This window comes from Cheilinus undulatus, linkage group 24, assembly GCF_018320785.1.
Source record: "Cheilinus undulatus linkage group 24, ASM1832078v1, whole genome shotgun sequence".
NCBI classification, from domain to species: domain Eukaryota; kingdom Metazoa; phylum Chordata; class Actinopteri; order Labriformes; family Labridae; genus Cheilinus; species Cheilinus undulatus.
The window spans coordinates 22649367-22675028 of record NC_054888.1 but is presented as its reverse complement, the minus strand read 5'-3'; the positions used below and the strand labels follow the sequence as shown (position 1 = coordinate 22675028).

Sequence of the window (25662 nt, the reverse complement as noted above, 5' to 3'; positions counted from 1 at the left end):
GGTCTGCCGGGGGAGCAGCATCACAGCAGCTGACAGGAAGAGGCTGGACAAACTTATAAAAAAGGCCAGCTCTGTCCTGGGATGCCCTCTGGAGCCTGTGGAGGAAGTGGGGGAGAGGAAGATAACAGCCAAGCTGTCCTCCATGATGGACAAAGACTCCCACCCCCTCCAACACACACTCACTGCACTAAGGAGCTCCATTAGTGACAGGATGCTACACCTGAAGTGTGTGAAGGAGAGGTATCACAGGTCTTTCCTTCCTGCAGCTGGTAGACTCCACAACAGAAACTGCTCAAAATAATCCGTGCAGTAACTAAATTATATGTATAATCTGTACACGTTTGTATATATATATATATATATATATATATATATATATGTGTGTGTGTGTGTGTGTGTGCACATATATGTGTATATAGGTGTACATATTAATATCTTCACCACAGCCAATCTGTAATATATCCAACTTGTACATAACTGTAAATACTATTTATAATTTGTAAGTTAAAGTTCTTACATTCCATACTTTTGGGTTTATTAGTGTTCTTGCAATACTACTTTTATTTGTACTCTATTTTCTATTGTGTTTCTGTCGCCAATGGCCTGCTTTGTCTAAGACACTTTTTGCTGCTGTAAACTGGAATTTCCCCCTGCGGGACTAATAAAGGAATATCTTATCTTATCTTATCTTAAATGAACAACAAGCAGTGAATAATTTCATCTACAGTTCACATTAAATGGGTAAAGATAAGTTCAAACATTTTTATAAAAACCCTCAATGGTTTCAATTGTACCTGACATGGCTGCAGCACCTGTCTCATCACTGATGTATACCCAGAAAGAAGAGTTAGAGTGTTTTTAAACTCACGTAGTCTTAGATCACATTAGAGCCAGCGATGCACGTCTAACAGTTTTACTTTAGAGAAGACTACTGCAGTGCCAGAACTGTGCCCGTGACGTGCCTGCGCCATGGCTCGCGTGTATGTGCGTCGGTCTATATGTGAGTGTTCGTCTTTTGCAAAACTGTCCTGGCATGATTAACAGGAGTTCTGTCATCACTTCTAAAGTGTCATACACAGGCAGTGGTGCTGTGGGTAGAAAAATGCACATATTCTCAAGGAATTGATTACTAATATGTGCTCATCACACAGCCCCATCTTCATGATGGTAATCAAAGCAACAGCGTAGCTTTTTTTAGTACCCCAGGATACAGTATTACCGTATTACCACCCATTTCTAGTGAACTGTCACAAACACAGACTAACGCGGTAACAAGTGTTGCTTCATTTCTCCAAACTGACGCACACACAGCAATGGGAAACATCTGGCAAACAGTGATGTCTAATGCATGACATGCATCTTTTTGCACAAGAACTGCTCATTTTGGACAAGAGTTCAATTTATTTTGATACCTCCGGAGATCTAAGATCCAGAGACTAGTTTTATATTTATTTTAAAGTTTCATCTTTTAAAGAAAATGAGCAAAAGTATTGTATTACTAATTCCAAGTTCACAGATTAAAGATCCAGAGAGCAGTTTATTTTAACTGAGACATATCCAACAAAAAAAGATTTGTTTTGTATATCTTGGGATGTTTTCCTCCCAAACACTTGATGTTTATCATTTTCAGGGATCCCCAAAAAAATTCACAGGAAGGAATCGATAAAGAATCGAATCGATAAGAAGAATCAATAACGGCATCGATATCAATAAAATCTTATAAATTCCCATCCCGAGTGAAAAGTAGCAAAAATTGGTTAAGGTGCTAATAAAAATAAGTTAAAGGTGGCAAAATGGTCAAAAATGGGTGAAAGGGCAAAATAGGCATGAAATAGTAAAAACTGGGTGGAAAATGGCAAAAATGGGTAAGTGGCAATAAAACTATGATAAATGGGGCAAAAATGATCAAAAAGTGACCAAAAATGGGTGAAAAGTGGCAAAAGTGGGTTAAAGTGGCAATAAAATTAAGTTACACCTGGCAACAATGGTCAATAAAGTTGCAAACAATGGGTGAAAATGGGCAAAAGTGGCAAAAAATGGGTGAAAAGGGGCAAAAATGGTCAAAAAGTGGCAAAATAGGTGAAAAGAGGACCAAATAGGCATAAAATGGCAAAACTGGGTGAAATGTGGCAAAAATGGGTTAAAGGGTCAAAGTTAAAGGGGTCAAAAATTGTCAAAAAGTGAAAAAGAATGGGTGAGAAGTGACAGAAAATGAATGAAAAGTGATTAAAATGGGTAAAAAGCAGCAAAGAGTGGCAAAACTGGGTGAAACGTGGCAAAATGACAAAAAGAGGGGAACTGCAAATAGCAAAAAGCAGTAGAAAAGAGGCAAAATGTGTAAAAAGTAGCAAAAAAAGAAAAAAGGGGTATAAATTGCAAAAGGACAATGGAGATATACAGACAAAAAATAAAGTTAAAGTTAAAGCCCACTGCCAAACTGATTAATGTGACCAGCAATGGGTCATTTCTGAGGTCAAACTTTTCCTTTTTTGAAGGGTTTTTGGGAAGCAATATTTCAAATGAAGATGTAAAAGAGCCACAAATCATCACAAAAGAGCCACATGTGGCTCAGGAGCCACACATTGAGTATCACTGCTCTAACCAACTGATTAATGTCAATTCAGATGATTTTACTCATCTCTAGAGCTCAGTCATTTGAAAAAGAGCACTGTGACGCTGTTCCAGGTATATAAATGAGCATTTGACCTTTAAAAATGAGGTTTACACCACAGGGGGTCCTTCGTGTAATTCTGCTAGACATCAAGAATAAAAATCAAGGAAAAAACAGGCTTATTTGCATGTTTTTTGATGGAGCACATTTGCCTCCAAGCAGCATGTTGCAATCATTACACTGAGGTCATCTGTTTGTGCAATTCTAAAACAGTTGAGAAGAAATGCTAAAAAGTAGAGAAATAATCAAGAGTAAAGACCTTTAAAATCCCTGTTTCCTTACTCTATGAAGGCACAAATTTAAGCAAACATAACCGTGTTTTCTTACATGTCATTCATGTAAATAAAACAGAGGCAGGTTCATGAACTACAGATCTGATCTGTAAATATAACTGACTTTCTTCACTCTTCCTAATTTATCTTTATTGTGTTGGATCCCATCTGCTAAAGCACATTCAAAACAAACACCACGCAGCATTGTAGCTGAGTGTGACCCACCAGCACACAGCCATTAGTTTACACTGAAAACAAGCCTGTGTTTATCCCTTTGGGGAGCGTGTTGTTAACTGTGTGGATCAAGGGCCTGGTTCAAGACTGCTCCATCTGGTGTGGTAGTGTTTGTCGCCTGTGTTGGATTGCTAATCCAGCGGAATCACTGGTTGATGCTAATCTACGGCGACCAGACGTCACTGTTTGTCCAGGATTGTCCCGCTTTCATGCTGTGCGTCCTGAACCCAGACTAATATCTGACTTAGACACTTAAATGTCTCCGTTTAGGACGTTCAAGACAATTACAGCCCAATTTTTCCTTCCTCATGGTCTGAAATTCTTCCTTTTTTGAGATTTTAACAAATTCTTCACCACTTATTACTACTGAGCCTGATATAGATATATAAACACAGCAGCAAGCTTCTGAATTCATCATCCTGGTAACTGCACAATTTTCAGAGTCAAATTTAAGACCTTTTCGGTAACAGTCTCTCTGCTTCCTATCTTGCAAGCAGCCTAATAATTTTGTTCTTGAAACATTTGCATCTTGCCATCTCCTTTACTTTACTCCTCTGTTTACAGCTTTTGAATTTGTACAAAGTGGGGTGCTGTTACTGAGGCTGTAAAAACTGGAAATTAGGACATGAAAAGCAAAAGAGTAGACAAGAAGAAGGGTTTTTGGTTGGGTGACCTCAGAATTCTATCTCTGCTTTTTGCAGATGATGTGATTCTGTTGGCTTCTTCAGCCGGGAACCTCCAGCAGGCACTGGGACAGTTTGTGGCTGAGTGTAAAGTGGTCAGGATGGAGCACCTCCAAATCCGAGGCCATGGTTCTCTGCCGTAAAACAGTGGATTGCCCCCACTGGATGGGAGAGTGTCGTTGCCCCAGGTGATGGAGTTCAAGTATCTGAGGATCTTGTTCACAAGTGAGGGTAGCCTGGACTGTGAGAACGACAGGCAGGTTGGTGCAGCATCAGAGGTTGTACTGTACCATCGTGGTGAAGAGGGAGCTGAGCCGAAAGGCAAAGCTTTCAACTGGCGCTACTCTTGCTCATTACAGACGCGCCAATCCGATCCTGGTATCCGTCAGATCCTGACTCATATAGCTAGAACAGGGCAATATATCCAGTTTGAGGCTTTCCTGTGTTTACAGCAAGCACATGCATGTGCTACGTGGCTGTTTTCAGGTCTGTGGTTGCCCTGCATAGGAAGCTGAAAATAAAGGCTAAGCAGTTTGGAGGTATTTCACACACTTGTTGCAGTAACACCCTCCATAACAACAAGCATTTCATGCACAGCCCATGTTTCAAAGGGCGGTGGTTTAACCACATGTTTTCACAAAGAAAACAAGACAAAATGAAATGAAACAAAGCAAGTAAGTTCTTCAGCTGTATAGCAAAGATGGGAAACCTCCAGTGATGGTCAGTGACAAAAGTCTGTCAAAAGTTTTTGGAGATAGCGATTATCAAACGTGATTAATAATTAATTTACATATTAACTGTGTCTCATGTATTTACCACACATGACAAAACCTAAGGACAAATTGAACACAAGATAACAGGCAACAGTAATAGTTTAATCTCTATAATCTTGTTTTCACGATCATGGGAAGCTTAAACTGAATCTGGATTAATTACCCAGCAGTAGCACATTATTTATGTCAACATTCATCTGCACTAAATCCATAAGCTTCATCACAGATACCACAAGCTGTGACGTGACAATAGAGTTTGGTGCTATACAGTAAAAACTTCCGCAAATCACCCACTAGTGATTCAATTGAAGATGCCAGCATGGAAATGTTCTACCAATTTACTGAGAAGCATGGTATTTAGAAAGACAAAGATAGCAGCACGAAAAAGACACAGTTAAAGAAGTCACAGCTTCGGCTGCTTTGCAAAGACATTACAGCTAAATTAGGGTTCACTGCGACAGCAGAGGGTGATTGATGGTGATGCAAGCAGTATAGATAGTAGTCAGATTGTAATAACAAGTTTGGAAAACTTGATGCTGCCTTACATGTACAGTGACTATATAAAACACTGCACATCACCACAAACACACCATCCCCACTGTGAAGCACGGTGGTGGCAGCATCATGTTGTGGGGATGCTTCTAAGCAGCCAGTTCTCGGGGGCTTGAATTTGAAATCGCTGCATAAAATTTACAACTGGTGCAAATATTAGTTCTATGCACAAAAACTGTGGAGTTTGAGGCTGGAGCAAAAGACCTACAGTGCCTATAAAAAGTGTTCATCACCACAAACACACCATTCCTACTGTGAAGCACGGTGGTGGCAGCATCATGCTGTGGGGGTGCTTCTAGACAGCGGTAGAGGGTATAATGAATGTGGCAAAATATAGGAAAATCATTAAACTTTTAAAGTTCAAACATCTTGTGTTTCTATCTGCTGCAGTAGATATGGAATTAAATCAGTTTAATTTTTTTTCTCTTTCAGTAATTTTTTTAAAGATTTAAAAATGTTTACGATCTTTATGGAAAATGCAGGGATATACAGTTGAAGACAAGGGTTCAAGCTTTCAAGCGTCTCTACCTCCTACAGAGAGACTAAAAAGAAAGTTTTCAAGTAATGCTTAGCATTTCAAGAATGTTTTTTTATGTGCCCTTATACCATGCCCAAACTACATGGAATGTAACTAACCTGGAATTTCCACATACAGCTCTGCGCTATGCTCAACAGCACCACGGTTTTTGCTCTGACTGAAGGCGAGCAACCTTGCACACCAGAAGCGTGTCTAGAGCACTGCACAATGAAGCACAGTCCTGATTATCTTCAGACAAGAGGGCAGAGAGTATGGGAGAACTGCGAGTTCATACAGGAACAGCATGTCAACAGGAGATTATTTCGCCTTTTAAGGTTGATTTGCATCATGATTCCATGATTTTATTGTTTCTGCCATGGGCGAGTTCATTATTAAATTAAAAGGTCAGTGTTTTGGGCCACATATGGCCTAGTGGTTTAAGGCGTGTACCGTGTACGCAGGCAGCCAGGGTTCAAAACTGGCCTGTAGCTCTTTCCCACACATCTCTCCCCACTCTCTTGTCCCTGTTTCCGACTCTATCCACTGTCCAACTCTTTCAAAAAAGGCACAAAAGAGCCAGAAAATATTTTATTTTATTATTTTTCTATAAAAAAAAAAATACTGTTTGCTTAAAAGGATGTGTGGTTTCATGTAAAATCCTTTGGCATTTATCCATCAAAAGTTAACTTTTCCTCATCAATGGCGCCGTTGTAGCTTCCCCCCCAATGAACTACCAATGACGGCCTTCCAGCTGTTTGGATCAATCGGCTCCTCATGGCTTGACACAGTTTAGCAGCTACCAGTGCTGAAAATAGTCATGCAGCGTATCTCCAACAAAGTGGCACCTGGTGCCGGACCGTTGGCAGTGGAACGGCTCTGCTGAACAAGAGACAGAGCAATTTGCTCTGCAGTACAGTTCACCAATGGATCGCTGTGCTGCTGTTGTTTGTGGACATTGGAGGTAAGTGTTGGTGACAAAATCAGTCTGAATACACCAGTACTTATTTTAGTATCCTTACAGATTGTGCAATGCTGTGTGATGTCGGACATGGCGACATGGCGTACATAGCACCATGTTTTTCCTTTGTTACCTGTTCCTATTTTTATTCTGATGCTTGTGTTAAGGAACAAGGAAAGTGGGAGATGACAAGACATCAGGAGTGGAATATTTCTTTGATTTTCTTTCACTTTTCTTACTCAACAGAGTTTGATTTACAAACTTCAGATAATATTATGCAATAATAATATCTGTGTTTGAAATGTATTGTGCTCTGATTTGTGCAAACATGGAGACAAAACTATTGAACTATTGAACTCAATGCCGCTTTAGACTCATCAATACAAGGCACTACACTAACGTTTGTTGGAATTAGAAATTAAAGCGCTAGCGTGGAGCGTAAATGTGCAATGCTGTGTGATGCAACACGATTTCTGATGGATGCTATGAGGATGCAGGGTTGGATCTCAAAAGGCTAGCAAAATAAATCTGCAATTTAATACTGTATTTCCCATCCTTTGATTAAAAAAACCCAAGTATGAGTAAAAAGATAACTTAAATGTTTTGTGGCATCTGTGCTGCAATGTTTAATTACTGTATTCAATGATGAATACAGCCATGAGGAGCAGATGGGTTGTTTAATTTCATGATAATTTAATCGCTGCATTACTCATGAATGTTCAGACAAGCTTTGCTCTGTAATGTTTATGTTCGAGTGCAAAGAAAACCCCTTGTACAGAAATGGCGTCTTGTGCAGGAACCTTGTTTAGGAGCACAAATGGTAATGTCAAAGAGAAACAGCTCACCTTTACATCACGATGAATCACATTGTTGTCATGGCAGTACCGAAGTGCCTCCAAAATCTGCCTCATGTAATGGCTGGAAAGGCAAAAAGCATAAACAGACAGGTCGTTATGGTCATTAACAAACCATTCTTTATCATTTTAAGCCTAAAATCAAGCATTTACACCCCAGGACTTACCTTGCTACTGCTTCGCTGTACACAAACCCAGCATCGGCCCGCTTCACGATTTCAAAGCACAGGTCGGCACCGTCCATACTGAGTAGAGTGACAGAAAGAGGAGGAGGAGATCATGGTTAGAAGGAAGTCAGTGCTGGGTTTCTAATGATTTATAGAAAACAGTTTACACAAGAGCATATGAACAACTTTCCTAACAAAGTGCATCAATCTACGTCCGTCAGGGAGCGATTTTACGACCTGCTGTCACTGGCATAAACACAGAGGCACTACATTTTCATTATAGCACTTCTGAACTGTGTCGATCCCCGGGGAGGCTTTCAGGAGGATATGGAGTACAGATTTACACCATAAAATCCACACAGAGGAGACTAATTAACCAGGCGAGTTGATTAAAAAAATCATATTTACTATGCAGGCTGCGGGAGAAGCAGGGGGGCTATCTCCAGTGGATTTTTAGATTCAACAGTGATGTTTTAGATCTCAATATGTTAGAATCATAACTGTGAAATTAGGGAGGGCTGTAATATAAGAAAGTCTCTGATATTCCCTGTGATTTCATTCCTGTCAAGAAAAGACACTTTCGTTTAAACATTTAACACTTTCCTTCAAAGGCAAACATTATAGTCTTATTAAAAGAGAAGACTTCAGTAAACTGCCTACATAACGATGATTAAACAAGAAAATATACACATATTCCTCATCCTCAGGGGATGCAGAGCAGCTAAACAGCTGTAAATCAAACAGTGAAAACTTTTACAATCACTCTGTTGTCATTTTGTACATGCTTTCCTTTGCTTTGTGTATGCAATCAGATGCAACATTTTCTGACTTTTCCAGCTCCAGAATAAGGTGAAAATCCCAAAGCTGCAGGATTACTAGAAGTACATAAATCTATTCCCATTTAAAAATTGAAAATTTAGCTATAAAGTCAACCTAAAAGTTTCTTATGTGAGCAACCAAGTACAGCAGGATTTCAAAACAGAAAAAGCCATTAACAACAACAGCTCTGTAGTCATTTTGTACATGCTTTCCACTCCACATTTGGTGCGAATCTGAAAAATGAAGGGCAGGACTTCTACAGGTAAATTTGATATTAAACGCTCTGACATTTTCAGCCCAAGTCTATCGTAAGAAAAATCTGAAAAATAGCAGGGTTTCTTGCAAATGACATGAAATATTTTTCATTTCAAATAAAATTTAGCTAAAAACTAAACCCTTTAGATCCTTACTTGAGTGGTTGAGTGCTGCAGGATTAAAATACAGTTCAAACCAGAAGTTTACATACACTATATAAAAAGGCACATTTTTTTCTCACTGTCTAACATTAAATCAGATTAAACTTTTCCTGTTTTTGGTCAAAATTATTTCTATTTGCTAAACGCCAGAATAATGAGAGAGATAATTTTTTAGACATTTTTTTTTATTATTTTCTTGAGCGTCAGAAGTTAACATACATTTCATTAGTATTTGGTAGCATTGCCTTTAAACTGTATGACTTGGGGCAAATGTTTTTGGATATGCTTCCACAAGCTTCTCACAATACTTTGCAGGAATTTTGGCCCCTTCCTCCTGGCAGAACTGGTGTAACTGAGCCAAGTTTTTTGGCCGCCTTGCTGGCACATGCCTTTTCAGCTCTGCCCATAAATTTTCAGTGGGATTGAGATCAGGGCTTTGTGATGGCCACTCCAAAACATTGACTTTGTTATCCTTAAGCCACTTTGTAACCAGTTTGGCAGTATGCTTAGGGTCATTGTCCATTTGGAAAACCCATTTGCGCCCAAGCTTTAACTTCCTGGCTGATGTCTTGAGGTGTTGCTTCAGTATTTCCACAGAATTTTGTGAAGTGCACTAGTCCCTCCTGCAGCAAAACAACCCTACAACATGATGCTGCCACCCCCATGTTTCACAGTTGGGATGGTGTTCTCAGGCTTGCAAGCTTCCCCCTTTTTTCCCCAAATGTAACGATGATCATCATGGCCAAAAAGTTCAATTTTAGTTTCGTCAGACCACAGAACATGTCTCCAAAAATTAAGGTCTTTGTCCCTGTGTGCATTTGCAAACTGTAATCTGGCTTTTTTATGTTTCCTTTGGAGTAATGGCTTCTTCCTGGGAGAGTGGCCTTTCAGCCCATGTGGGTACAGGACTCGTTTGACTGTTGATAATTACACACTCTTACCAGCTTCAGCCAGCATCTTCACAAGGTCTTTTGCTTTTGTTCTTGGGTTGAGATGCACTTTTCGGACCAAAGCACGTTCATCTCTGGGACACAGAACCCGTCTCCTTCCTGAGCGGTATGATGGCTGGACATTCCCATGGTGTTTATACTTGCGTATAATTGTTTGAGCAGATGAACGTGGCACCCTCAGGCACCTGGAAATTGCACCCAAGGATGAACCAGACTTGTGGAAGTCCACAATTCTCTTCCTGATATCTTGGCTGATTTCTTTTGATTTTCCCATGATGTTACACAAAGAAGCAGCGTGTTTCAGGTGTGCCTTAAAATACATCCACAGGTGTGCCTCTAACTAACTCAAATGTTGTCAATAAACCTATCAGAGGCTTCCAATGACATGACATCATCATCTGGGCTTTCCCAAATTATTTAAAGGCATAGTAATCTTAGTGTATGTAAACTTCTGACTCTCAAGAAAATAATAAAAAAACGTCTAAAAAATGATCTCTCTCATTATTCTGGCATTTAGCAAATAGAAATAATTTTGGTAATCCTAATTGACCAAAAACAGGAAAAGTTTAATCTGATTTAATGTTAGACAGTGAGAAAAAAAAGTTTATGTGCCTTTTTATATAGTGTATGTAAACTTCTGGTTTCAACTGTATGTTGTTTTGAACAGACCAAACCAGAGACTCCGATATGCTAGATGTCAAAATGACCCAATTAGCTACTGACTACCGGATCTTGTTCTGTTTGACCTAGCAAGTTAGCAAGCAGCTAACCAGTCAAAAATCAAACAGCACGAACATTAACACCAGCAGCTTTACTTTTGGTGCACATCTTCAGGGGATGCAAAGCCGGACTTCTGCAGGTTTTAAAATCATCCTATTGCAACATTTTCTAAAATTTCCGGCCCAGTATAAGGCAGAAACACTAAAGCTGCACGATTACTTAAAACGTATGTGAATTAATTTCGATTTAGAATAAAAATCTGGCTAAAAATTTAGCCCAAAAGTTCCTTTTTTGGGTGATTAAGTGCTGCAGGATTCAATTTTGCAACAGCCTCAACCAAAGACTTCCTGCTGTCAAACCAAATTATATGTGACTTGCTTCTATATAAAATCATTACTCATAGAAGCAACCGTTTTTAAAGAGGGAGGACACCATTTCAACCAAGGCTCAGATTCTAGGTGGTAAATTCAGACAGCTGTAAAGTTTGCATCAGTGTTTTTAGGTCATCTCTTCCTGTACCACAATTTTTTTCAACATTTTTTTTTAAAACCTCAAAGCAACAACATATAAGAATTTGGTTCAGTCCATTAAGTGGCCTCTGAGTGTGTCTGCACTGCTGCAAAACTCACTCAAGTACTGGGCAATTAATCAAGCATCAATTACAATTACCAATTTGGCCTCCCATGATCACCCAAAACAAGATAATGGAGATAATCGAGATTAAACAATTACTGATGTGCTCGTAATGTCCATAGGCTTTGTCATGTGTGGTAAACAAAGCCCACACTCTGCTTTTACAGCAGTGTGTTTTCCTTTGCTTGAATTTAAGAGAGGAGCAGAGAGTAGGGCTGGGCGATTATGGCAAAAATTAATATCACGATTAATTGAACATTTTACCACAGTGAAGCCAAAACCACCAGAAACTGGTTTGCTGACCGTGGTATAACTGTGTTTGATTGGCCGGACAACTGGTCTGACCTGAACCCCAGAGAGAATCTCAAAAAGAGACACTAGACTCAACAATTCAGATGAGCAGAAGGTTGTGCAGTAATTTGTGCAAAAGGAGGTCAACATTTCTGTATTAGAAACCTTTTATATTGGTGTTTTGTGATTTTCTAATATCCTGAGATAGTAGATTTTAAATTTTTTTGAGCTGTAACCATAAAGATTAAAACAAAAAAAGTCTTCAAATATTTTCCTTTGTAATGATGAATCCAGAAAAATTGGAAAATTCATTTCTTGAATGAAATCACAGATAAAAATAAAGTAGAAGTATTTGTATGACATTAATTCCTGGTAGATGACTTTTGACACCCTATGAAGCTGCAAAACATGAAACACCAACATCGATGACAGTCAGTTATAAATCAAGTCTGCAGAGTTGCACATTCTTTCGACAGATTCCTGCTTTTTGTCCAGCTTGATGCTCTGCCACACTCTCTTTTCTCTTCTTAGCTTCATTCATCATCGTCCTCTTCTGTCTCTCTGCCTCAGCCATTGTATCAAACAGTTCCAAAACCAGGCTTCTTTTTAGCTGAAGGAAGGTGTATGAACCAGTGCTGTAAGGCTGTACGGACTGCCAAAGTTTGAAATTACTGTACTAAAACATCTGCTTTTAAACGACCATTCTCGGGTGGAAAAGTTATGGTTGCTTTAAAGACAATTTGAGAAATTGTAAGGATCCAGGTGAGATAAGGACAGTATAAATATTTTAAGAACCTTGACAGGAAACCTTGTTAAATTGTGATAAACACTCTATTCCTGCAATAAAATGTCTGGCTATAGAAAATAAACACTTGACGTTTTGCCCAGACATAGCTGCTGCTGTAAACCAAAGTGACCCTACTGTGTACCAATGGAGCTTTCATACCTTACATGTATTTTTTTTTCCCATCAGCCCTTAATAAGTCCGGAAACACTTAAATGAGGGGGCTGGTGGCGTTAGTGAGAGGGTGAGAAAGAAGCAGTAGCAACCTTCTGCTGTGTTCTGTTAAATATAGTCTGTAACCACAAACCATATACATGCTGTTTTCTTCACTTGAAAAGAAGCTATCTTCATGCTGGTTAAGACACTGAATCAAACCTTAAAAAGGTAGAAAATGAAAGTTTATCTAGATACAGTGATTAACTGTATCTAGATAAACCTAATCCTAACCAAAGAAAGGTTTATGCCACAACTGCCCTAAATTAACAGCTTTGGTAATTACCAAAATAATTCTTTATGTTTCTGCAATGGTTAATACACCAATATGTAGAAGCTCTTTAACCCAAATAATGTTTTTAATGCTAAAATATAATTATAATTGCTATCCATGTCGCTTCCACAGGTCGCTTCCATGCTGTACCTGAGGAAGAGCGAGTGTGTGTGTGTTGTGTGATTTGGGTGAAGTTGAAAATGAAATGCACTTTTTATTTTATTGTCCTCTGTATCACAATCTAAGATGTCAGCTTTCCTGTAAAATGTCTGCAGAGTGTCCTGATTTGTTTTCTATGTCTGATGAAGAAAGACTCAAATTTTTTTTTTACTCACAAAGTGTTTGAACTTGCACAATTTGTGCTGAATGCTTTTCAACAGCGTAAGAAGACACTTTTTATTTGACTAAAGCTGCTGTCTAATAACAAGTGTAAAATCTAATTGCTAATGAGCAACATTTTGTTAACACTTGATTTGTTCCTGTCTGATATGTACTCTGATGAGTTGCTCTCATCTTTCCTTGAATGCTCTTATTTGTTTTGTATTTCGGTGTCTTGTAAGCCCGTGAGGGCTGGGCACCTATTTTGGTGTATGGCTCGATGAAATAATAATAAATAAAACAAAATAAAAAAGCATGAATTTTCAAATTTACTGATTTACAAAAAACTGAAAAAAAAAAATAGTAAAGAACATTAATATTTCTTGATTAATATGTAAAATTGTAGTTATTTACTTTCCTGAAAAGAAAATTAGTTTTAGTGATTGAATGTTATGCTTGATTCATTTCTGACTTCTCACAGAAGCCCAGTGAGCCAGCTCAAATTTGGGTGAATTCAGTTTGAAATCCCTCATTCCTGTTCAAAATGGTAAAACGTGGAGAGCTCACTGAAAATGAAATAGTCCGCATTAAAGCACTTGATGATGCTGGATGGTCTTTGAGACAAATTTGGCAGGTGGTCTAATAAATTTGTTAGGCACTGTACATATTTCATGATGCTTGCCTGAGTGTGCAGCATAAACTTACAATTCAAAGACCATGTAAAGCATGCCATCAGAGCTGTACGTCTCCAGCAGCTCCACGATGTGGGGGTGTTTCAGCATGTGGCAGATGCTGGCCTCTCGCTTCAGATCTGCAGGAAGAAACCAGAGTTTGGTCAGACATCGCTCACATTGGTCAACAGAGTTTCATGGTTAAGGGACAGAGCTGTTATCTCATTTTAGCCTGAATTTTTCCAGATATTTAATCCTTAAGTTGCACTGTTGTTTCAAGTTTGTTACTGTAAAATAACAGTGGAAGGCCTCTGTGCAGAGACACTCTCTTGTTGCTTTGTTAAATCACTTCCTGTCCCTTCAGTGACAGGTTAAGCAGAGAGGACATATCAAGCATCCTTCTTGTACTTCACAGCTCTACCACCAGAGGGAGATACAGAGCATAAACACACACAGGAACTTCATTCTGACACACTGAGGCAGTTTTTGTCTCCTTAGATGAAGCAGCACTAGAATAGGATTTTAATTGCACACATAAATGCACATCTGGCTCCCACTCCTCGACATAATTCCCTCTAATTATCACCGTATGCAGATGACACTGCGAATAGAATTACAAAATGACTCTGGTATTCCTCGTGTTTTGATTGCCTCATTAAAGAGAACAACACTGAAGGGGCTGTACAGTGTATTTGCTCTTTAAAAACACAATATTGAATCTAATAGCACACAACTGGTGAGACAAGTGATAAGACAGGACCGCTGAGGAAGCAGACAGACATAATGTGCAGTTGTTGAGCTTCTCACTCCATAAAAACCTCATTTACACACTCCACTCCCCATCTGCAAGTCTACTGATCTTTGTGAGTGTGCTCATGGTGTCGTGACAGACCAGTATCATTATGCAACGCAGAGAAACGACGCTGTGTCCCTACTACAGAGCCCCCATTCTGCTCTTCCTTCGCCTTCATTATTTCTCCGCTCTTTACGCTCGTCCCCGGCCTGTCTCATCGAGTATCTATTCTCAAATGTAACAATGCTGCCCTGTGTCGGCACCGCAACCAGGACGAGGCTCAGACAGAGGGAGGGAGCCAGAGAGAGAGCGAGAGAGAGAGAGAGAGGGCTGTAACAGCCTGAATGAAACCAACGCCACTCGCTGGGCCAATTTCAGATCAATTCTTACACTGAAGGTCAAGGCAAGACTCGGCTTTGTGATGCAATGTTGAAGAATTTTTTTCAATATGCTGCATGATAATTTCAGGGAAAAGGTTTTGCTGTTCGCAGCTGGCCTGGTCCTCATGACTGAGGTAACAAAAGCTTAAAGAAATCAAAGAAAGTGTCCAGTGTTGGCTGTTTCCCTTGCATCATCACCCAAAGACTGCTAGGGCTCAGATGTCTCTGTTGCAAGCGATTTAGGATAGTTAGAATGATTAAGTGCACATATTGTCTTATTATAGCATTAATTTTGGCAGCGATTTGTAATTTTAGTCTTAGTCTTTAAATGAAATGCATTTTAGTTTTAGTCACATTTAATCATTTCTATCCTTTTTAGTTTTAGTCTAGTTTAATTCAATGAAAACTTAAGGCATTTTAGTCTAGTTTTAGTCCATAAAAATTCCTCATATTTTAGTCTTTGCTTTTAGTCCAAGCATTTATTTTCTTGCCTAAATCTGGAACCAAATCATGGTAGTGTGTTCTCTGCACTCTGCTAAATCTGGGGTTCCTGCTTTCTACAGCTGAGAGGCAGAACAGCTATAGATGCAATGATTTTTGACAGATTCTACCACCAGGGGGCTTTCAATCACAATGATAAGAAAAGATGACAAGTAGAAAGGTTCAGGCTCAGCCTGTCCCCACGTCATCACCTGTCTTCCAGTTTCAAAATAAGGACTGGCAATTTGACATGCTGGGTATTTTCCCAGCGCACCCTGCAGCCAGTATGATTTGTCTATGTTTTAACCGTAGAAGTCCCACCAATTGGTGCTAGCAGTCTCATTATTTGTGAAATACTGATCACCTGAGTGCAGCGAATGTGTCTCAAGTGGTATAAAGAGTCACTGCTTGATCGGTCTTCATGGCTACCATTACACCATGAATACAAAAGAACACTCCAAGCAACTCAGAGAAAAGGTTTTGAAAAGTATAAGTAAGGGGATGGATGCACAAAAAATTCCAAGGATCTGAACATCCACCAGAGTTCAGTTAAATCCATCATGAAGAAATGAAAGACTTGTGACACGTGTGTAAATCTGCCTAGATCAGGACGTCCTCAAGAAGGAAACTAGTGAGAGAGTCCACCACGACACCTATGACTACTCTGAAGGAGTTCCAAGCTTCAGCAGATGAGATGGGAGAGACTCTGCAGACAACAACTGTTGGCTGGGTTCTTCACCAGTCAGAGCTTTATGGGAGACTGGAAAAGAGAATTAAGAAACTAAATCTGGACTAGAATTCAGCAAAAGGCATGTGGAAGACTCAGTGGTCAAGTGGGAGAAAATTCTTTGGTCTGATGAGACCAGAATTGAGCTTTTTGACCATCCCGACTGTGAAGCGCATTGGTGTCAGCACCATGTTGTGGGGATGCTAGAGATAAAGAGAGACAGAGATAGGGGAAATCCTGGAGCCTGGGGGTGCACAGATAGTCGAGTGGTTTAAGGCACGCACCATGTACGCAGGCGTCCCGGGTTCTAATCCGGCCTGTGGCCCTTTACCGCGCGTCTCTCCCCACTCTCTTCCCTGTTTCTGTGTCTATCCACTGTCCTCTTCTCTCTAATAAAGGCATGAAAAGGCCCAAAAATAAATCTAAAAAAAAAAAAAAATCCTGGGGTGCTACAGCTTGGGAGAATATTTGTTTTCCAGCAGGAAAATGACTGGGCACTGCATCAGTATCCGTATCAGATAATCAATCACATAGCTTGAAACCACAATGCACTTGGACATCTGGCACAAAACTGCCACAGAAAAGTGTTCAATTTTTCCCTTTCCTGCAGTTTTATTGAAATTTATAAAGGTCTAACTTTAAAAATGGTCAAACAGTATGCAGGGGGCTTTTGGGGGCTGTCTTTACTAGACCTCACTGGCTTCATGACTTCTTTGTCTAGTGAAATAATAGTTTAAAAAAAAAACGTGACATGATTTGAAATATTTAGAAAACCGTTGGCTGGAGACGTCAATCATTGTCGGTGATGGAAAATTCAAACAAAGATGCTTCTAACTATGACAAACATGACTCATGTTGGCTGCCAGAGGAGTGACATGTTAAAAAAATCTCCAAAAAAGGGACAAAAATAAAGTTAAATATGAAACAGCCAAATAAACCAGACAGTAAGACAGCTGACTTAAGTCACACTGTTCTATATGCTTGGTTTTGTTTTACTATTCAGAGGGACTGATGAATTTCATTCCCAGTATGTTCTTTACAATAACTAACAATTAGCTTCTATCCAAATATGCTGAAATGACCCTATAGTATATTTTCTTTGTAATTTAGCAGCCACAAAGCTTGCAAGTTGATTGAGCGTGGTCTGTTCAGTGTATTTATGTGTCTACAAATCCAGACGCTCAGTCAGTCTGCTTTTGTTCAATACTCCCAGACTTTTAATTACACCATTAATCATTCACACGACCAACAACTCCCTCACCAGCTCACAAACATATTCATATATAACTGCAGACGTTTGTTACTCAGCTTGTAGCCGCCTTTCCACTGGTGTTTGTGCTGATGTATGTTGGTTTTAATCAGGAAGCCACTCTCCAGATCTGGCCGCTCTCCAGCTCTCTACTTTGCCTGATTTCTTTTTTTAAATGTCAGAAATGTGGGAGTCAGGGAAGGATTCTTATCTTTAGGTGTAACTTCAGGTTAGGTGAATCATGAAGTGAAGCTTTCACTTTGTTTTATAGTTTCATTGAGATGCACATAATTTTATGTGGAACAGTCAAAACGCAGCTTAAAGGAGGTTGGATATCACTGCTACTTCTACTCTTCTACTGCATGGTTTAAATTAGGGCTGGGCAATAAGGACCAAAATTTAAATCCTGACCGATTTTAGCTGAATGGCAGTATATAAAGCAATAACAAACCTGCATCTGCTCTGAAATTAAAAAAAAAAAAAAAAGCCACATCATTCCATCTATGCCGCTTCTCAGATTTGATAGACATAGACGTAAAACGACGCACCTGAGGGTGAAACAATGAAATGTGGTCATGTAGAAAAACAACTGCTTGACTTCATTGTCATAGTGGCGTCCCTGACTCTAGTTTACTTTACTTTATTTTTATTTATTTGAACATGTATAAAAGTGATAGTTATTCACTATCTTATGCAACAGCACTGAAATCTCAAAAATCCCAGAGTGTCACAGCAACATCTGTAATATTGAAGCTCCAATCTAAGCTAATTAAGCTAACGAGCCAGATCAACTGTTTCAAATATCCATTGCATGGAAATATTTCACATTCATCTGGGAAAGTTCCCAGCGAAAGCACAAAGGACAGGACTTTTCAAAAAAACTTGGAAGGGGGAGCAGGTTACCCAGTGGTTTAAGGTGCTCCCCATGTACACGGGAGGCCCAGGTTCGAGTCCGGCCTGAGGCCCTTTACCGCATGTCTCTCCCCTACTCTTGACCCTGTTTCCAACTCTATTCACTGTCCTCCTCTATCTAATAAAGGCACAAAAATGCCCAAAAATAAATTTTTATTAAGAAAAAGAAAAAAAAACTCTGAAGGTGACTGAAGGAACGTTCTGTCTGTCACATTCATGACGGGCCAATAAGATGGACAAGAAAAAATGACATGCCGTCAAGTTTCGATTAAACTGCCACTTTCCTACAGCGACATCCGAGCTTAGAGGCAGCAGCCATAGAATACACGGGTAGACCCCACGGTGACGACTGCAAACTCACACCGAAGCAGACCAGGAGAAAAGCAAAATCACAAAAAGCTTTAAGTATTGTTTTCATTCTTCATGCAAGAACGTGGTCAAGTTTAGATAAAACTGACGCTACGCTAAAGCTATACCCAAGCTAATCACCACACTAGCAGCATCCATTGCAAACAGCTTTGACTAAACTAAACCCCGCCCATAGCTATCAACTTCCTCTCCTCAAATGACGCTGATTGGTACAAACAGTGTTTTCGGTTCTGCACAGACGTTGTGGATTGGAGCTTTTTAAGATGAAGTCTGGCAAATCCATCTACTTTGCAAGTTCAGTGAAGTTAACGTAATAACATCACAGGGCACAGAATCAGCGAGCAGAAATAAAAAAAAATTAGAAATACACTCACCAACAGTCAGTCTAAGTCAAAATCAATACATAACACATATCAATAACAACACTGTCTTAGCCTTCATCTTGTTTGAAAAGAAACATTAATATATCCTGAATACATATTTTTCCCAGTCTGATTTTCAGTTGGGATGCAGGATATCGGATTTTTTGCAGATATGCCGATATTTACTGATTAATTTTAGCTGATACTGACCTCCATACTAGCACTCAAGAATGAATTTTAGACCTAAAAACTTCAGTCCTTTGGACACATTTTAATGTATGAGGATGAACAAAGAAACAAACTTGAATACTGAAAAAACACTTTGAAGGTTGAAGACTGAGAATGAACAAAGAAAAACACCTCAGTTGGTGTGGGTCTGTTGGTCGAGCCTAAAACTTTATAAGCACAGATGGCAAAAATTTACAGTCACTATATGCTGGTATTCATTCATTCATTCAGTTTTAAATACTGGCAGAAATCCGGACATATGCAGATACCAATATTTGACTTTTTAAGCGAATATCAGGCCAATAATATCAGGCATCCCTAATTTTCAGTTTGTTATTTTTCATAATATATTTTTATTAGATATTATTTTGACTCATATTGCAAATTTCATATGAATTGTTGAAGGGAAATATCTTTTTATGTAACTCTCTACTTGATTCAGGAAAACAATTTTCTATAATAAACAAAAAAGTAGGAGTTTTTCGAAAATATTCCAAAAAAAAAGACACTTGAATGTTTGCATGGATATATCTCTGCTGAAAACAAATTTCATCCAGCTGGTGTTTTTTGGCACACATTTTAAGTTAAAGAAACATCGCGCCGTCTGTGATTTACAAATCTGCAGTTGATCAAATTGAATCTAAATTTCAATTTTTGCTTTAGTTACTCAGCCTTCGCACTCAAAACTTCCTCAGTCACACTAACAAAAAAGGCTCTTCAGTCAGGTGGAAGTGGTTTGGACCTAAAGCCAACCTTTGCAATCTGCAAACTTTTCCTAATCCTTTTCTTAAGGTTTATTTCACCTAAAACAGTTAATGCAATGTGTTTTTTTTTTGCTCTCCAGTATCTTAAACAGATGCAAAGGTTAAAAAAGGAGAAGCATGTCAAATGGCCAGCTTAAAAATAAACATACAATCACTGAAATCATAAATATTTCACATAGTGTCTCAAAAATCAGATTTAATCTATGGTGCTGTTTTATTTCTCTGAGTTTACTTCAATGTCAGGAATACTTCCATTATTTATCTCGAGTCTCTCGTCCATCTGGTCACCTCATATTCTGCAGGAAAGCTAAATTCTACATCTGACCACAACTAGATAGTTTCTGTTCCAAATCTCTAATAGAAGAAAACTGTTTTTGGTTTATTCAGCTTTCTTTCATGATAACATCAAAAATTATTTCGGACATGTTGTGGGAAACACTGGTGTAAATCTCCACTTCAACCGTTTCTCCTCCGTTGGGTCATTTCCTGGCCTTGCTGTTATTGGCCACCAGGCTAATCTCTGACGGGGGCATCACAGATGGCCCGTAGTGAACGCCAGCATTAGCACCAACACACCCAAACACACACCTATGATCTGTCTCCATTTCTCCATGACACACACACGTAGACCGCAGCGTGACAAAGCACTAAAGCACACGGGGAGATGAGCTTTATACACGTAAACTCACCTCAAAAACAAACATACAGCAAACAAAAGAAGTGTCAATAAATCCTTTATTTCATCTGAGCCTGTATTTATTACATATGAGAATGGGTTTGACCTTAAATGCTCTCTGTGTGCCTTTAAATAATCCCAAGACTTTTGGGGCTGGAGAGAAAGGAAAGGTTGGCTTCCTGTTTCCAGTCAAATGTGTCGTCCAGTTTCATTTTCATTATGACTCTGATGGATTTAAGAGTGTCACATGCAGTTTGTTGGGATGCATTCAAACGTACGTTCACCCTTATTCTTTTGATTTAAAGTGTGCTCTAAGGACTCAAGATTTAAGTCTAAACTACATTCATATACAAATGAGGTCACATTTATTAGCCCCCTATGAAAATTTCAGTGTTTCCATAGTAACACAGCTTTTCCAAACATTCGAGTTTGGATGTCTGGGGTCCAAACCAGGTTCAAAATTATTAGCCCCCTAGAAAGGTGTGTCTAAAGCAGTGATACCCAACATGTGGCTCTTTTGTGTTCTCTTTTGTGATGATTTGGGGCTACTTTATGTATTAATTCAAAATATAATTCCCCAGAATTATACTTTGGCTCCAGAGATTATCTGTTGTAAGTCTTTTGCAAGGTCTTCTTCGACAATTTGGCTCCTTGGTTGAGCAGGGTTCAGGAAAACTGGTCTAAAGAGTTGGGATAAACACAGTTAAAGAGCTAAATTCATATTTTAAATTAGCTGGTGCAAGATTCAAGAGTCTGCATCATCTTTTATAAAAACAGGCCTGAAATCCCAGTCTATAATGCTCTTTTAAACTGTAATGAACCTCCTGCCACTAGAGGCCACTGTTGCTTCAGTTAATTGCCGCTGCCTTCCTCTCTGACCGCTCCCCGGTGCTTCACCGTACGTAAAAATGAGAAGCTTAGCCGTTAGCTTGTAGAAGGAACAATGCAGTATGGCAGGTTTTTAAGTAGTAAATGGAAATAGTGGTTTGTAGGATGTCGAGGGTTGTACTCATGTATAACTACTCAACTGAAATGAAAAGAGGCCACAAAAAAGCACTTTATTAAACTGCAAAGAGGAATGAAGGCTGGAGGAGCTAGCTGCTAATGTTAGCCACCCTGTACAGAGTATATCAGGCACATCACACATGAAAATAGACATCCTGACTAAAGACCCTAGAAAAACCCCAAAACTGGGGGGTCCGGGGAATAAATATTCTATAACAGCTCCTGTTATAACAAAAAATTAGGGATTTCTCTGGCTTTGAAAACAGTTCTAAATATCTGAGTTGATGTAAATGCTCAACTGAAAAATACATATGACATTGTGAAAATTCTGCACATTGTTCTGTTAAAGCACAAAGCACACTGCACGATTGAGTTAAACTTTAAGGATGTAATTAAGTCTGTCTAAAAGAGTAAATCTCCATGATTGACAACATCCCTGACTACTATCCTCTCCCCCCGGCTCTTATAACGCCGCCCATCTGGTGCTGTGAGTGCACAACAACAACAACAAACACTGAAAGATTTAATCAAAGTCAACAGCTCCAAGCAGGCTGTCTGTGTTTCTCACCTTCTGTGCTGAGTCCAGGGCTGGAGGTGAAGCTGGCCACATCCACGATCTTCACTGCGAACTGCTGCCCCGTGTCCCTGTTGATGCAGCGCCTCACCACGCTGAAGGGACCCCTGTGGCACACAAAAACACATGTAATCAGAAACAAAATATCCCACAGTCAAAAAAAAAAAAACCCTCTACATTCACTGGGCATTGACCAAAAAAGCATGTATAATCCACACAAACACACACACGGCTTAGTGCTGTGTGCAGACATGATGCCATTCTTGAGAATATTCTGGATTTGCAGTGGTTGGTTAGCTACGCGTCTTAGCCTGTGTGCTTGTGCCAGTGAGAATTACAGAGCAGCGGTGTGCAGCACAGCTGTAAAAGCTAAAATAAAAGCTTTATTATAGAGACCTGAGCAAGGGAGACCCACTCTTCAAGGTTTATTTCTGGGGAAACGAGGTGGCATATACTGAAGGTTGTGTTTCCGGATATAACTGCGATGGGGCTGACATATGGAAGCTATAAAGCGTGTGTGTTCAGCAGTATATAGGCATTTTGTGCAGAAAAATGTAGTCCAGCCACCAAGGATATGCTCAAGATACTGAAAAATCAAAAGAGAGGGACAGAGAGATAAAGATACCTGCGGGTTTATTACTATAAACATAAACAGAACACATTTTCAGGGTTAAAATGAGTTTATTCTCCAGTAAGACTACAGGGAAATGAAAAAAGAAAGAGGAGCAGGATGCAAAAAAGAAAGAAGAGGAAGATTCAGAAAAGATAGAGGCAGAAAGAGAGAAGAGAAAGTCCACAAAAAGAGAGAGGAAGGAGATGCAGTAAAAACAGAAGTGGCAGATAAAGAGAGAGAAGAGGGGGATGCAGGAAAATTAGAAGAGGGAGATGCAGAAGGAGACTAGAAGGGAATGGAAAACGAAAATAAGGATGCAAAAAAGAGGCAGCTACAGTCGGAGAGAAGAGGAAAATGCAGAAAAGAGAGAAAGAAATGCAAAAAGCAAGACGAAATGTCCACAAAAAGAAAGGAGATGCAGAAAATAGTGTGAGATGCATGAGAAAGAACAAAAACAACAAGAGAGAGAAGATGGAGATGCAAATAATAGAAGCTGAAGACAAAGAGAAGAGGGAGATGCAGAAAGACAGATGAAATTCCAGGATGGAAGGGGGTGATGCAGGAAAAAAGAGAAGAGGGACATGCGGAAGGAGACTCCAAGAGAATGGAAAAAGAAAGGATGCAAAAGAGCAAGGCAGTTACAGACAGAGGAAGATGCAGAAAGAGAGAAGAGGGAGCCAACAAAAAAAATAGAAGAACGAGTTGCAAAAATAAGAAAAAAGGGAGATGCAGAAAAAATAGGGCAGATACAGAGAAAGATGCACAAAGAGAGAGGAAATTCCAGACAGACAAGGGGTAGGATCCAGGAAAAAGAGACGAGGAAGATGCAGAAGGGGACTAGAGGGAATTGGAAAAAGAAGGATGCAAAAGAAAAAGCAGCTGCAGACAGAGAGAATAGATAGATGAGAAAGAAGACAGAGAGATGCAGAAGGAGAAAAGAGAAAGTCCACAAAAAGAGAGGAGATCCAGAAAAAAAGAAAAGAGGGAGATGCAGAAGGAGACAAGAGAGGAAAGGAAAAAGAAAAAAGGACACAACAGAAAGAGGCAGCTGCAGACAGAGAGAAGAGGAAGATGCAGAAAAGAGAGAGAGATGCAGAAAGAGAAAAGAGGGAGTCCACAACAAGAGAGCAGACGCACACAAAAAAGAGAAGGGGAGATACAAAAAGGAAGAGTAAGATACAGAACAAGATGCAGAAAAAGAAGAGGGTGATGCAGAAGGAGAGGAGGGACATGAAATAGAGGGGAACGTAAAGAAGAGAGAGATTCAGAAAGAGAGAAGAGAGCGGAAGCAGATGCATAAAAAAGAAGAGGGAGATGCAGAAAAAATAGAAGCAGCCGATACAGAGAAAGGCATAAAGAGAGAGGAAATTCCAGACAGGCAAAGGGTGGGATGCAGGAAAAGAGAAGAGGGAGATGCAGATGGAGAAAAGAGGGGAATGGAAAAAGAAGGATACAAAAGAAACAGGCAGTGACAGACAGGGAGAAGAGGAAGATGCGGAAAAGAGAAGAGATGCAGAAAAAAGCCAAAAGGCAGCTCCAAAGAAAGAGAAAAAAAAAGGGTGGTACAGAAAGAGAGGAGGGATATGAAATAGAGGGAAATGCAAAAAAAGAGGAGAGAGATGCATGAAGAGAAGAGGGAGATGTAGAAGAGAGAAGTAGGGAATTCAGAAAAAGAAAAGAAACATGCAGAAAAAAGTGAAGACATAGATGCAGAAAGAGAAGGAACAACTTGAACAATCAGGAGGAATAGATAGACAGTCCCTGCCTGATTCCAAATAAAATCTCTGCAATCATTTGGGGTAGCTTGATCATATCAGAAAATACTTGTGAAAAAGTGTGTAATGATTAGATGTAATTGCTTTAACAGAAAATCTCAGGTTTATCCAGCATTAATAATGTCTGAGAAAATGACACCAGTCTTCACCAATAAAACCCACTCCTTCATTTTCACCGTGATAACCTCCATTCTGACGTCAGATGGAAACCGTGTGATCGAGGAGCTCAGGAGGGTTTCTGGGGCGAGCTGCCAAAGATTTTCCACACATGTTCAGGAGTGCATGTATGACCAACGGCTCAGGTCACACCGCATGGCTCTGCTCACATTAACACACAGGTCAGCGCCGTGAAGAATCTTGTCCGTCTGATCACTCTCACATGTGTTTGGTAATTATTTGCCATCAAACCAAAGCATCAAGCATGAAGATTCAATCAGTAATGAAGAGGTGGGATTAGACACAAAAGTCAAGATATTTGCACATTTTTGGTCCTCTAAGGGATAGACAAACACTGCCCTGTTGTGTTACAGCTGTCTCTATATCCTTCTGGTCTACAACCCTCAGAAGGCAGAGCCAGCCCTAATGAAAATGCACACAAACACCCGTATGAATAAAAAGAAAAGAGGTGCCCATTAGCTGGTGTTAGCTTAGGTGCCTTAGCAAATGGACTGCTGCTCAGTGTTAGCTTGAAGCAAACAGTAAAAGTTATCCAGTTTTAGGGCAGGAGCAGCAGCTGATTGGCTCTCACATTTGTCTCTCACATCTGCTGTAATGATTAACCCGTACAAACAAATGCAGCCAGCATGTGTGCCGGCCGTTGGCCAACAGAGGCGTAAAACACAACACTCTCCCCTTCAGGCTTCATGACAATCCTGCTGATGATCCCACAACCCTGTGACCTTTGCCCTCCCTGGTGATGTGCTGCAGCAGCTGTGTTTCTTATTAAAAAGAGGTGTGCTGTGCTGCGTGAGCACTCCAGGGAGCT

The 25662-nt window shown here is 39.7% G+C and overlaps 1 protein-coding gene across 8 annotated transcripts in view; it reads right to left on the bottom strand.

Moving 5' to 3' along the window:
- Positions 1-25662, bottom strand: part of LOC121506081 (peripheral plasma membrane protein CASK-like) — a 102888-nt gene that overhangs the window by 48506 nt on the left and 28720 nt on the right. For all 8 annotated transcript variants that reach the window (XM_041781598.1, XM_041781595.1, XM_041781601.1 and 5 more), the window contains 4 exons: positions 22284-22396; positions 13805-13910; positions 7682-7759; positions 7506-7578 (listed from right to left, as the gene is read on the bottom strand). In XM_041781598.1, coding sequence (XP_041637532.1) covers positions 7506-7578; positions 7682-7759; positions 13805-13910; positions 22284-22396 — 370 coding nt within the window. The remainder of the gene's footprint in view (positions 1-7505; positions 7579-7681; positions 7760-13804; positions 13911-22283; positions 22397-25662) is intronic.